The sequence below is a fragment of the Calonectris borealis genome, chromosome W, assembly GCF_964195595.1.
Source record: "Calonectris borealis chromosome W, bCalBor7.hap1.2, whole genome shotgun sequence".
Taxonomy (NCBI): Eukaryota; Metazoa; Chordata; class Aves; order Procellariiformes; family Procellariidae; genus Calonectris; species Calonectris borealis.
The window spans coordinates 41,355,753-41,370,022 of NC_134351.1; the positions used below are offsets into that span (position 1 = coordinate 41,355,753).

Here is a 14,270-nt window from a genome sequence, read left to right on the forward strand (position 1 = left end):
ATCAAGGTTCAGGTTTGTCTTGTCTGTTGGTAGGGTTCCCATACTTCCAGTGTAATTTAGTAATGCATGGTCCCAGGGATCTTGTGTCTGAACTAAAAGGATTATACTTATCTCGACTAAAAAGAAAAATAAAATTGGGTTGGGGAGATGCTGCTGCTGTTGTTGTTGCCATCGATATAGATTCATCTTCTCCCGTTAAAGAAAAAGAAAGAAGACGTTTCGGTGGGGAAGGCCGAACAGGTTACCCCTTTTTTAGAAAGAAGGAAAAATCCATCTAGTACTGATTCTATGTTTTGCACCACTGCTATCAGTAGCTTCCCAAGCAAGTGGGCCATGGGGTTTAGTTAGAGTCATAGGCACAGTTCCAATTTGTGGTAAATTTACCATAACAGGTTGTCCTGGCTGTAATGTTAGCAGACATTTCCTCTCATCAGTAGGGGGAATATTAGGCTCAGCTTTTACAAAGAATGCTCAGCCCACAAAGCTCCCAGTTTGTTGCCACCCAGGAATGCACCACCCACACGGCATAGGAGTCGACATAGATAACTTTTGCTCCGTTTTGTGCTGCTAGAACAACTGCCCTTAATTCTCCTACTTGTGCACTACCTTCACCTTCTTCTATAATTTGTTTGCCCATATTGGTGTTTAATGCAGGAGCCTTGTATTGCCATTTGCCATCTATTCTTTTTGCTGAGGCATTAGTAAGCCAAATATCTTCAAATGGTGTTCCCTCGGTGAGAGGAGGTGCATTTAAAATAGGTGAGGGTTTAAAAGGTTGTAATGCTAATGGGTCTGCATTTATAGGCATCTGTAATTTGGAAATTTTAGTATGTCCTTCAGTTAATCTTATTTCCTCTGCAATTCCTGTCAAATAAGCATACCATTTCCTAATTGTAGGCTTTTGTGCAAGTCCTTCTGGGGGGGCAGTCCCCTTTAGAACTGCTTCTAGTAAATTAAATGGACTTCTGGTTTGTGCGGGTTGTTCCTGGTGTATTTTCTCAGCTTGTTTCACTGCTCGGACTAAAGACAATAGTCCCTTTTCCCACTCGGAATATCTCTGTTCTGTCTCTTTAAATGCAGTCGAACTGAACATCAAAGGTCTTTTTGGTCCATCAGGGCCAGTTTGGAACAGGCTACAACAAGTACCGTATTCAGCAAAACCCCATTCTGCTATAATAGGGTCGTGGGGGTGTACTGGTCCCAATGATTGATATGCTTTTAATTCCTGAATTAGAGTTTTGACTGCCTCTTCATGTTCTGAATTCCATTCCCACAATTTTCCTTTTCATAAAAGTGAATATAATGGGCGAGCAATGATAGAAAACCCAGGTACATGTTTTCTCCAATATCCTAAAGTACCCATAAGCTGTTGTAATTCTTTCTTAGATTGGGACATCTGCAATTGTTCTATTTTACTTAGGGTGTCCGGTGGAATTCTTGCACTACCTGCAATCCACCAAGTACCTAAAAATTTTACCTCTTTACTTGGTCCCTGATGTTTCTCAGAGGGGATTTCAACTTCTGCTTTATGTAGCGCTTGCCACACTGCTGTTGCTGCTTCCCCTACCTCTTCAGGGGAATCTCCTCCGATTAGAATATCATCTATATATTGGTACAGTTTCACATTCTGGGGAAGTGAGACTGTTTGTAAAAGTTCAGCAAGCACAGCATGAACAATTGTGGGTGAATGTTTATACCCCTGTGGGAGTCTGTTAAAGGTGTATTGTATACCTTCCCAAGTAAAAGCAAATTTCTCTTAATCCGTTTCCTGCAAGGGGACCATAAAGAACATATCCTTTACATCTAGTGCTGCCATCCATGGGTGTGCGGCTGCTTGTAATGTGGCTGTTAAAGTTGCAATATTAGGTACAGCAGCCGTTAGCGGAGCTGTGTTGGCATTTAAGCACCGATAATCAAGTGTTACTCGCCACCTCCCATCTGGTTTTCGCATTGGCCAAACCAGTGAATTATATGGGGAGTGGGTTCTGGAAATAATATGCCGCTTTTCCAGATCTGCTATCACTTCAGAAATTCCAGGTCACACCGCAGCAGAAATCAGATACTGTGGGACATTGGTGATTTTTGAATCAGGGAGTGCAGGGGCTGCATGGAGTACACGCACTGTAGCCTCCCGATTTTTATCAGGGTTAGGGTCGACATTTGAACTGAAGGACCACACGCTGCCGTCTGGCAGACGCCAGGTTCGGCCATTCAAAACATCAAAACCTAAAATATTTTCATTGTGAACTTTAATTGCAAAGCGAGCAGATAACATGTACTTTTTGCCCGTGAGCCATAAATTAACTTTTGCAGCTTGGCACATAACACTTGCTCCGTTCACTCCAGTGATTTTAACTTTTTGCCGTCCGGGTCATACACCCAGCTTCTCGGCATCTTGCTGTGTCAATATTGAAATTTGTGCTCCTGTATCTATTAAAAATTTTACCAATTATTGTCGAGGACCAACTGGAATTAAAATATATTTTGCTTTAATGATGGGTCTGGCCTCATATTCAGAGGAATCTAAGGGGAACAAGGGGTCATCATTTCCCTCATCATAGTCATCAGGATCACCACAAGTATCACCATCCCATTCCTCAGGGGATACAATTAATTTCCTAATCTGTACAATGTCAGGGGGATTGGGAGCCCGCATAAGCATCATCTCGATCTTTTCTTCCAACTTTTGTGATTTCTCCTTTTCTTCCTGTAACTGTTTTTGCAGCTGCTCGATTTTCAAGGACAGTATTAATTCAGCTTCCTTTCTGCCTTCTATTTCTTCTTTCAGGTCCTGCTCCCTTCTATTGTTATTCTTTCTGTACTGATAAGCAGCTTCCAAACAGGTGCCTAACACTTTGCAAATGATTCCTTTTCCATCTAGCCCCTAGCTACTTCTAGTTGTTTTTCCACAGCTTCCCAATCATGCTAATTATGACGAGCCCATTCTTCTGAGAATTTGGGACTTGGATTTATTCCATGTTTTTGTAAGTAATCAGTGATACTACTTGCCATCCTGCCGACTACACCAAATTGTTGCGAATGAGTGGTTTAGAGGCCGCTTAAAGAATCACCATCAAAGGTATTAGCAGAAAGTGATTTTAATAGAGATTTATAAAGGTACGACCTAACAGAATTCGTTGGCAAGGTTCACTCTATTACTTATTACACGGATGAAACATATAAAGGAAAATCATCTAAGGGTTTATATTTCAGGGACTATATGTGTTTGGCAGCAGTCTAGGTTTCATTCACAATTTAGCAACACTTAATTATCAACTAATCATTTACAAACTTTAGTAACGCTTAATCGTTAACTAATTCAATATTTGCAAAGTGAGTTAGTAGAGTCTACTACAATCACAACTTAATTACAGATCATGCTTACTATCAGTTCACACACACAGAGAAAAAAAAAAATATAAAAAAATATACAGAAGGTATACCTGTTAAAAATTCCCCTCGATTTCAGTGAAGAAGTATTCACGTCGAATGTCTAGGCATTCCCTCTCAATGGGCGAAAGGGTTGAGCTTCGAAGGGGACTCAGCCCAGGACCCAGCGGTCCTCCGAATATCGTAGGCCCGAAAGATTGCAAGCTCTGAGAGGAGTCCCACTCAGAGGGAGATGATGAGCGCAGCCCGCTGCGGTCCAGGAGAGCTCAAAGGGCCTCACTTAGGACCACTGTTTATAGGTTCGCAAGATGATTGGCTTTAGTCATTCGTAAATTTCCATCCTGGCCACAGTCCCAGGTGGTAATTACTAAAAAATTCTCAAGGTTTCGGTGTTGTTCTATTGGACACCTGGGCCAGGCAGTAGGAGTATGTTCCCATCCTCAGCTATGCAGAGTTTCTGATACGGTCAAGGAGTGCTCAATCGCCAGACTCAGTACACCAAGGCCGAGGTTTCATGGGAATTTCTGAGATCAACAAGCAGCCTAGGAAAGGCGGGGAGGAAATGCACCACCACACACACAGAGCAGAAAAGGTCCTTAAAAAAGTCTTCCCGAATTTTTATGACCTGTTTGTCAACTACTGAGAGCATATATTTGGATTCAAATGGAATAACTATAAACAATTTATATTTCTTAGCAATTTCTACACTGTGTTTATCCTCAATAGATGGGTGATAGCCCTTCCTTTCTGACATGATGGAAGCAGCTGCAGTTGTTAGTTATGGTAAACTGGTGGGGTCTGATCACCAACTTTCTGCCTGAGAATTCTTCTAAATTTAGTACAAATTGGAAGGTGACATACGCAAAGAAATTTTCCAGGTAGACCCCTTCAAATTGGGGGTTTGTTCAATACAAATGTACCTACATACATGCACAGTTGCACACCTTTTCTCCCCAAATTAAGTGTTGCTGGATAAAAAAGATGTGGAGAGGATAACTGATTATTAAGCACGCCATTCTCTGATAATCAAAATTGTCTGTAAACAAAACCCTCTTTTCTTTGAGAATCAGTCTGCCAATATACTATAAATGGGACATGACAGGTTGCAAAATGATAAAATGGGTGAATACAACCAGACTGTCAGGCTGATGCATGGGGTAGGGAACAAAGGCTATGCAAAAACAAGTGTTGATCCTTGGATTTCTGTTTTTTAAGCATTTTATGCAATTTTCTATATTGGGTCTAGTTGCTTTTACATTCTTCAGGATTTCAATGCCCATGCATTGCAATGTGCTTACTGTCATATTACATGATTTCCACAGTATATTTTTGATTTTGCTAAAGGATAATGCAAGCCTCGAAAAGACAGGTGGAAGATATTTTACATCTTGTTCAATACTTGCTTATCCACAAAATCACATAGGTCATGGGTAGGCTAAACAATGATGTACTACACATAGCAAGCTCTGAACAAACTGACATATCTATATGGAGCAGTCAAGTGTCATTAAAAATATAGGTCCCAGAAGCAGCATAGCCATTACATGCAATGCTGTGCTTGAGCTAGTTAGACCTGCCCCAGCAATGAGCATAAGTGCTGTTTTGTGCTTCTTGTTTAAAAGCTAGCCTGTTTGCTGCTAACTCAGGTGTCTACTTTGACAACATGCTAAGAGGTGAGAATCCTCCCTCTGCAAGTTCTGGTGATCTATAGAAAGAAGAGATGGCTATTAGAATGACCACTTTCATGGTTGTAATGGAGAAGGCTATTAAATTCATTATTTCAAAAGGTGAAATGGCTGTCCTGAAGCAGATTAAGGCTTCAGTGTTGCAAGAAGCCAAGGTTTGATTTTCCCCAAAACCTCAGATTGTCCCATCCTGAGGTGTTGAAATTACAGACTTGACCATCTCAAATTAGAGGACTGAAATTAATGCTGTCATGTGTCTCAGAGTGCTGGCCAACGGTTAAGGCCATCCTGATGAACTGCAGAATAGAGATATGTAGATGACACCATGCTCACTTTCTAACCCCACTTTCTCCTGTTACTAGTTGTGGATTCCTTCCAAAATATAACAGCAGCAACAGACTAGTTCAATGGATTACTAAACTAGTTGAGGTTAACTAAAATTTGTTCTTCATATCCACCCTGATGGGTTCAGACTTTTATCTCACTGACTTACTGGGCAATGTGCAAGTAAAGTCTTCAAGAATGAAAACCATGGAAAAGGTGCTCTACATTGCATCATTTTGTAGAGCCATGGTCATTGAGGGAAATAATCTACTAGAGTACAATGCATCCTGCTTAAGAAATGCTTCAGAAAGTGGAAGGCAGAGAGCTAGGCAGTTCAAGATGGCCTGATTCTCCATCCCATTACACATTATATTCTGACGTCAATGAAATCACACAAGCATAAACCAAAGTGAAAGAGTGAAGAAGCAAATCCAGTTTGTGATCCCAGCTCTGAACAGACTTTTCTGCTGTATGCTACTGCCAACACATTAAAAGTTTTTGCACCATATTTTGTAGGTAGCAGAAAGAAATGCTTTCTATGTGTATTTCCATTATCGTCTTTCTAAGTCAATTTACCCTGAGATGCCTTTCCTTCATGCAGAGGGCCTTAAGTAATAGTAGACAGTATTTCGACACTTTCAAGAGGATCATAAGAGCATTCAAGTCTTTCTAAGATAGTAAAGTCTGCAATTAGTCTTTTCATCTATCACCATCTGTTGTCTTCTGCTATATTTGAAGTGAAGAAAATGAAGATTAGCTATCCTGGTGGGAGGTTATGGAGCTGAAAATGAATAAAGGAGGAAGAGACCTGAGGAACTTTTACAATATTCATCTGAGAGGAATAAGCAACACATCTTGAAAGTAACACTAGCATGAAGGACATTTCTGGATAAATAAGGCTCGTGTTGGTTAAACAGAAAATTACTGAAAATCTTGAGTTCAATAGCGTCTTCATCTCATCACATTTTGAAATAGAAGAGAACAACCTAGAATTTATTTTTGATATAAGAAGCAATGAATGTTATTGCCCAAGTAGAGACAGGGAGCTGAAGTGATGGTCCATAGAAGAATCGACTTTGAGGGAATAAATGTCCTCAATTATGTATCCTCTTATCCTGAAGATGGAAAAATTCCTGGTAGACTTTCCCCATTGACAAGAAACAGCAGACATACTTCAACTGAAAAGTACCTGGTCCCTAAACGTGGTTATTCAGACTGATTTAATTCCCAGGAGGAACAAATATTTTTCTTTCAACGTCTTTGTCTCTAGATATTCAAGTTGTGCCCACAGATGTGGTCTGAATCACAAGACAGAAGCTTGGGGCCTTAGCTGATTCTTTTTGAAATCACTTGGTCAACATCTACTATGTGCTCCTCAACCCACTTCCACCCTTCATCTCTTAAAATACTTTTAACAAACAGTTCTCAGAACATTGAAAGAGCTATATGTATGTTGCAACAATTACCCTAATCACTCTTGTGAAATAATATTTTAAGAAAATGTCGTGGTTTAACCTGGCAGGCAGCCAAATACCACGCAGCCGCTCACTCACTCCCCCCGCCCCCCCAGTGGGACGGGGAGACAATCGGAAGGGTAAGAGTGAGAAAAACTCGTGGGTTGAGATAAAGACAGTTTAATAGAACAGAAAAGGGAGAATAATGATAATAAATAATGATAGAATATACAAAATGAGTGATGCACAATGCAATTGCTCACCACCCGCGCTGACCGATAACCAAGTAGCGATCGGTACTTCCTGGATCACGCCTACCCTTCATATACTGAGCATGACGTCACATGGTATGGAATACCCCATTGGCCAGCTGGGCTGGCTGTCCTGATTATGTTCCCTCCCATCTTGTGTACCTAGCTCAGTCAGTAGGCACGGGAGCTGTCCTTGGACTAGGAGGGCACTTAGCAACAACTGAAAACATCAGTGTGTTATCAACATTCTCCTCGTACTAAATCCAAAACACAGCACTAGGAAGAAATTTAACCCTATCCCAGCCGAAACCAGGACAGAAAAATAATACACATTTTTTCTGAAGTTTTCATATTTAAGGAGAGATTGTATTTCCTGCTCCAAAAAATATTCTCTCTTTAAATGCATTTCACATTTTTGTTTTTAGTAGATGGCTTTAAAATTGAAATAATGTTTCCCCTTGATAACAAAAACAATAGAGATCAATACATAAAATATTTAAATCCTATTAAGAACATGAGAGTGTACCGTATGCAGCCTCACAAGGCCTAGAGATCTAATAGCTTGTATGAACTCATTTTAAGTGCAGGTTACTACACTTAAGGAAGTAAAATAGTACAGCAAATTTATTTTGCAAATATATGAATGCAAATACATGAATACAACTCTGCACATTTGTGTTCTGAGATATATATATTGACTATTGAGTTCAAAATTTTTGCAGCTATCACTTAAAATAAATAAAACAGGTCAGAAAAGAGAGTCTAAAACAAAATCAACTGTATTATCCAGCATTTTGTTCTACACTCAGTTAACAGTTAAATTATTACATTTCAAGTAATTATAAAAATTCAGTAGCTATATGGTAAAGAGAGAAAAAAATGCTTGCAAGGAAGTGTTGCTATACAGGGATACAGACTGACATATAGCTGATGTATTTGACAGGTTTACATTTATTTCATTTTTCATTGGTGATTGCATGCTATTCTGTTGATATTTGGTTTAAGTATTTATTTCCAAATCTTCATTATATTTGCCCTAGTGGTTTTTTTTGGTGCAAAAATGCAATCCTAAATAGGATTATCAATTTAAGGAGCAGTAATTGGGTTCCACCAACATGACATCATCTTCATCATGAGTGCAAATATGTTCAGACTGAAAAAACCAAGAAACATGCACCTGTTCATGCCCATTAGATACACTTGTATTAAATTATACAATTTCATTTTGAATGAGTATATTTCATTACCAGGTAATATAAATTTCTTGGTATTAGCAGTCATTAAGTAGTAATACTCAAGTTGGGGATGACCAACAAGAGGTTAATATAATTCGTGCTGCACAGTGCAGAATGTCAGTTTAAAAATAGTACTACTTTTCCTGTGTAAAAGGATATGTACTAAGCACTTCCAAGAAGTGAATTCAAGTAGTCCTCACAGAATAGCATGATGAGCTGAAACAAGTTCTTGTATATAATTTTTTCTTCCCAAATACCACTTGCAATAAAACAAGACAAATGACAATACTATAGAAAAAGAAAAAAATTCACCTTTAACATATTTTTATCAAATTCATAACTACTTTGTTAAGGTAAAAGGTGACTGTTTATTTTATCATCCTGAAATGTTGTATGTGTCACATAAATAAAACATGGCACACTTCATGCATCCGTGAGATTTTGCAAGAAGAGACACCATTTTTGTTTACTCTCATGGCAGAATTAATTTAAACCAAATATATGTATAAATTTTTTTAAAAATATATATATTATATATATAAAATATTTTAGTCATTTGTTTTAGTTTTGAAAATATTCATTATCTAATCTCTAATTTTTCTCAAATATTCATTTATTTAAATCTAGGATTTACTTTAATGATAACGTAGTGCTATTTAAAAGATGAACAGGTTCATCACAGCATCAATTAGTTAATGTTCCCATTCCTGTTCTCAGTAAAAATAGGTGCAACTACGACTACATAGCATCTGTGAACTCCAGTTACTTACAGTGAAGCAAATGAAGGGCTATTTTCTAAATGCTTATCATCACTGGGCATTTCTGGTAGGCCATTTAAGTTGTTATAAACAATTTTTTTTTGCCTGATGGACATTATAAATGCAAACTATTCTGTAACTACTGAGGCAGACTGAATACATTCTATTTTGAGCAAAAAAAAAATGTAGGCAAACATCTGAGACTTCAGGATGCTCTAAAGCATTCTGAATACTTCAGCCCAACCAGAACATGCTTTCAACCACTGTCTCTGAAGGAGTGTACCCAACAGCAACTACATCTTCAATTTATTTACTGTTGGTTATAGACTCTCTTTTGTGGAAAACCTCCTCTTTTTTTTAAAAAAAAAAAAAAAAGAAACAAAAAGGGCAAGAGAAAGCAAGATGAAATTAGAAACTTGTTTACAATCAGGAAGCCTGTGGCTGAGCTAGGAACTAAGCTATTATTTTAGGTAGCCTTTTCGAGAGACAGTCACAAAACAACCCATCCCTATGCGCTAAGTCTCATGTGATGGATAGGGTAAAGATGGAGAACACCTGTATGCTGCAGACACTTCAGTCTCTCTTGATTGACACTCTCACCTAGTCTTTGAATTGATGTTGAGAACGCAGGCTGTATAGATCCCTCAGGGATGCAGCAAATGAGGACTCTTTCACGGAGGAGCAGGTGTCAATAGTGACAATCATTTCAGTGCAATCACACTAGCTGTACCATGTTTTTATGGTGAAACAGAATTTTATCATTGACCGTATCAAATGCATAGGAAAATCCAGCTGGGTTAATGTTAAAGCAATGCAATACAAATGCCCAGCAATGCAAAAAAGACTAAAACCAACAAAGAGAAATATCAGGTTATTAGTCTTGTGTAGGCTACATGATTCTCATCATTCCAAATAGCCATCTCCATCAGCAAAATTTCAAAGCAAAACATTGTTCTTTGCTTTAAAAGGAGATACTTTGCTCTTATTTAAATAGCAAAATTCAGGGGGCTAAAGAGATAATTCATACTCTGGAATATTTTTAATAGATGCTAGGGGATAGGTATGCATTTACTTATTCCAAGACCAGGTTAACAGCTTCCAATAATGTCTTGCTGTTGTTATTTGTGTCTACTCAGTTTTCCACACATGGCAATTTTCCTGTTCGTTCCTGTCACAAGTGAGAAGCCATACAGATTCATGGGACCAAATATTTTGAGTCAACCACATTAAAAGCTGTCATTAATCAACAATCATATAAATTCCACTGACATTCTGTACCACAGCTTTTGGATGAAATGGATTGATCTATAAGTAACATCTGGAATTAGACAGGGCCAATGACTTTCTTGGCTGACCACTGTTTTTCCTTGCACATATATAGGAAGGAGAAGAGAATGTTCAATTTAATGTTCAACCTGCATTTAAAAAGACCTTCATCTAACTGAAAAAAAAAAAATTGGGTTCTAGGTTTAACTAGCTGGATATCATAGATCAAAAATTAATGTGGAAAAAACAAGCTGCTTCTCACAGATGATAAACCCGAATAAGGCCACTTACTTTCAGAAACATAAACAAAAGTCAAAAAACTGTGTAGACACTCTTGAAAGTACTGTGCTTTGAAAAGGCTATCTTTTCCCTTTGAAACAAAACTAGGAAAGGACAACTCCCCCAACTGTGTACAGTAAAGTCTAGATATTTGATGTTCTATATACATTCAAATACAGAGCTGAGAAGTACTTAGGCTCAAGTTAATATCTGCTTAGGATTCTATGTTACATTATAATTGGGAACCTTATCTGTTAAAGGTGCAGATAATAAAATTTTTCCTAATAGTATAAAATGTTGATGAATTTTGAACTAACAAATTCATATTAAAAGATGTTCCCACTGCAAATGATATGTAATCTTACCTGTGTATGTTATCTTGACCAGAAGGGACTACACTCAGGTTTGCTGCCTTCACTACCCTCTCAATTATTACAAGTCTAGTAGAGTTCTGTGGAGCAACAGCTATTGTAGCAGATGTCTCATTCATTCCTGTCAGCATCCCTGAAACATTAAGTATTTCATTATGAATACTTTAAGATTTGCTTGTTATTAAGCAGAAAACCAAAATAAGAGACTTCTAAACAAAAAAACTGAAGTTAAATCATTTGTTGAGAAAACAATTTTATAAGAAATTACATAATTAGTTTACCGTATTATTTGCAATGCCTTATTACTAGAAATAAATTACCAATAACTGAACAATGATATGTGTGATACTAATGCAACTGTGAAACCAAGATGGTTCTTTTTCACAAGAAGCATAACCTAAAAGAAGAATGTAAATATTAAGTAAGACTGATTTGGAAAAGTCCAGCTTAAGTAAGACCATATACAAAGATACCTTCTAATCTTTCAATCATAAAACCACTGCACTTAATTATAATTTCATATCCAATTGCTAAAAATAATCTTGAAATTCAGATAGTAGTCATCAGTTCAATTTAGTTCATGAAGATAAAGTCATCACATTAGAAACTGGAAAATTCAGTTAGTAACCATCTCTTTAAAATGTCATGATAAACTATTTGATTAAAATAATTTGAATATCGCTGCAAAATGGAATAGAAATGTCAAGATTATATCCAAACATACAGCAAAAAAAGTAAAGAAAGAAATGTTGTTCAAGAACATTTTAACAAAAAACCCCCACTTTTTTCTCCTTTCAACATTCATTGTTTAGAAGAATGATTTGCTGGACACTCACGTTGATTAAAACCCAACAGTAACTACAACTTAACATTGTGTGTGTATTTTTGCATTATGTTCAGAAGCTGAAAACACAGACAAACAATGGAGCACAGTACTTGAGGCAGAAATATGAAGCATCTGAAATCCACGATAACATTAATAATGAAAACAATGCAAAAGTCTCAAAAGGCTAATATTTTAGGGCTGCACATACAGTTCTAACCCAGATCAAACAGCACTGATGCTTAATATAGCAATTAAAAAAATAACCCCAACATTTTAATGCACTAGAATGTGCATTAGCTGCTGTCATAAAATAAGAAATATCAAAGAACAGCTCATGAGTAAATAACGGGATATTTTTGAACGTGATCTGCTCTTGAAGAGAACAAAAATAAGCATACAACTTCTAGAAAGATCAGTTTTATCTTGGGAATAGTACATTCTGTTTCAAATTGTTTAATTTCACTATTAGGCAAAAGCTTTAAAAACTACATACACAGACTAAAACTGCTTTTAAGCAGAGCATGGGGACTAACATAACACTGCTGAGAGATGTGTGTACTCATTTAGGATTTAAACCTTCTCCATTAAGCTCTACTGAAGAGCAAATGCTGAATAAATGAATGCAACTATGTTTATGTTAAAAGCCTGTTTCCTGCAGCATGTAATTAAAGGAAATGTTGTACAAAGCCAGTACTTTAGTCAAGCTCCTGTAAATGGAAAGATGGATAGCACTCAGAGAAGTGAATGCATTGCTTCATATTTAACCTTAACACTCTTGTCATTAATGGTTTGTCTAACTTGTTCTATAAAAGACAAGGTACTGCTCCATTGAAGTAAAATTAAAAAAAATCAACTAAACCATGCTTTTCAGAACAGAAGATTCATTATCGTTGACTAATGTATTGGCATAAAGCAAAGTAACATCCTATCAAGTAAGGCACATTCAGTCTGCTTTTCCACCCCCCTTTATTTTTAACTCATGCTGTTTTATTGTTATAGGCAATTTGTACCACTCAGCATGACAGTGTAAACTGAGTCAAGATTAATTTACATGCAAAAGAATACTTAGGAGAGCAGCATGGTAAGCAAATGTATTGTCTGGATTGCTGAGGTGGAAGAGAACCTGGAAAGAAAAAAGGGTGCTCTAATTAAGGGGCATCAAATATGATTGCTCGTGGTAGTCAAGGGCCAGAAAATAGTAAATGTCCAACCATTTAAAGAATTAGCATCTTGCTTGTTAGAAAGACAAGTTGGATGCATAAATCTTAATAAAATTAAGTAAGCAATTTGTTTACTTAACCAAGGTGTTTTGTTTTGTTTTGTTTTGTTTTGTTTTGTTTTTTAAAATGTGAATCAGGTATACACTTTAAAAAAAAATTGACAAAATTATTTTAAAACATGTCTGGGGGGGATCATTATACTTAAAGTAGTTTTAACTGGCTATTTTAAAAACACCTTCATAAAATTTCTGATTAATATCCAGCTATAACAATCACATGCATGAAACATTAGAATCTAAGAAAACCCTAGTCAGAGCATAGAGAAGCAATTAATCTGGGTTAACTAACTGATACAATGAAATAACTGTACACTTTTTTAATAATAAAAGAAAATGAAATTGAAAAAAATATACTGGTAGGTAACAAGATATGTTAGCTACCAGATTAGTCCTATTCTGAACTAAGGCAACGGGAGTTTTGCTACTGATTTTTAAAAACAGCAGACAAGTAAAAATTTGGATACAGAGATCCCAACAGTACGTGTCTCACTCACGCAGAGTTTCTGCTACAGAAACTGGACTTTTCTTGGGGATGTGATGTAAAATAGGGTATAAAATCCTGAGGCCTGAAGATCATATAAAAATATTTAACCAGAAAGGTAAAAAGTAGTTTGGCAATACCATTTTTATCCACTGTTTCCAAATTGTCTATCACAACATCAGCCGTTAACTCAGCTGCTATTCTGGGGAATTACCTCACAGGAGGATTCCCCAGCTCAGAAGGGAAGATGGTGTAGCAAGGCTAAGTGTATCATGTGCAGCATGTGGATAAATCCAGCTTTCGAGGTTCTGACGCTACCACTAGATAACCTTCACAGCCATGGATATTCAGTAACCTGTTTCCCTCTCCTTAGCAATTCAGGATCAGTATATCCAGTCAGAATCTTTGTTAAAGCTTTGAGGCATGAGAAATTTTTAGAAAAGAACACTTTTTTTTTCCTGATGTACCAAATAGTCAATACATATTGATTGCTGATATGCCTCAGATATCCTACTTAAATATAATAAAATCATTAGAACGGAAAATATATTTCATCAATTAATATCCATGGTATTTAAATTAACCTCAAACATGTGTTACTGATTTTTTATAACTTTGCAACTTTAAAATTCTGGAATAGAATCATAGAATCATTTAGGTTGGAAAAGACC

At 36.9% G+C, this 14,270-nt stretch overlaps 1 protein-coding gene across 1 annotated transcript in view; it reads right to left on the reverse strand.

Moving 5' to 3' along the window:
- Positions 1-14,270, reverse strand: part of LOC142075037 (AP-3 complex subunit beta-1-like) — a 265,469-nt gene that overhangs the window by 25,649 nt on the left and 225,550 nt on the right. Inside the window, 1 exon segment of the mRNA XM_075136034.1 lies at positions 11,008-11,175. Within this exon segment, the coding sequence (XP_074992135.1) occupies positions 11,008-11,175 (168 nt within the window).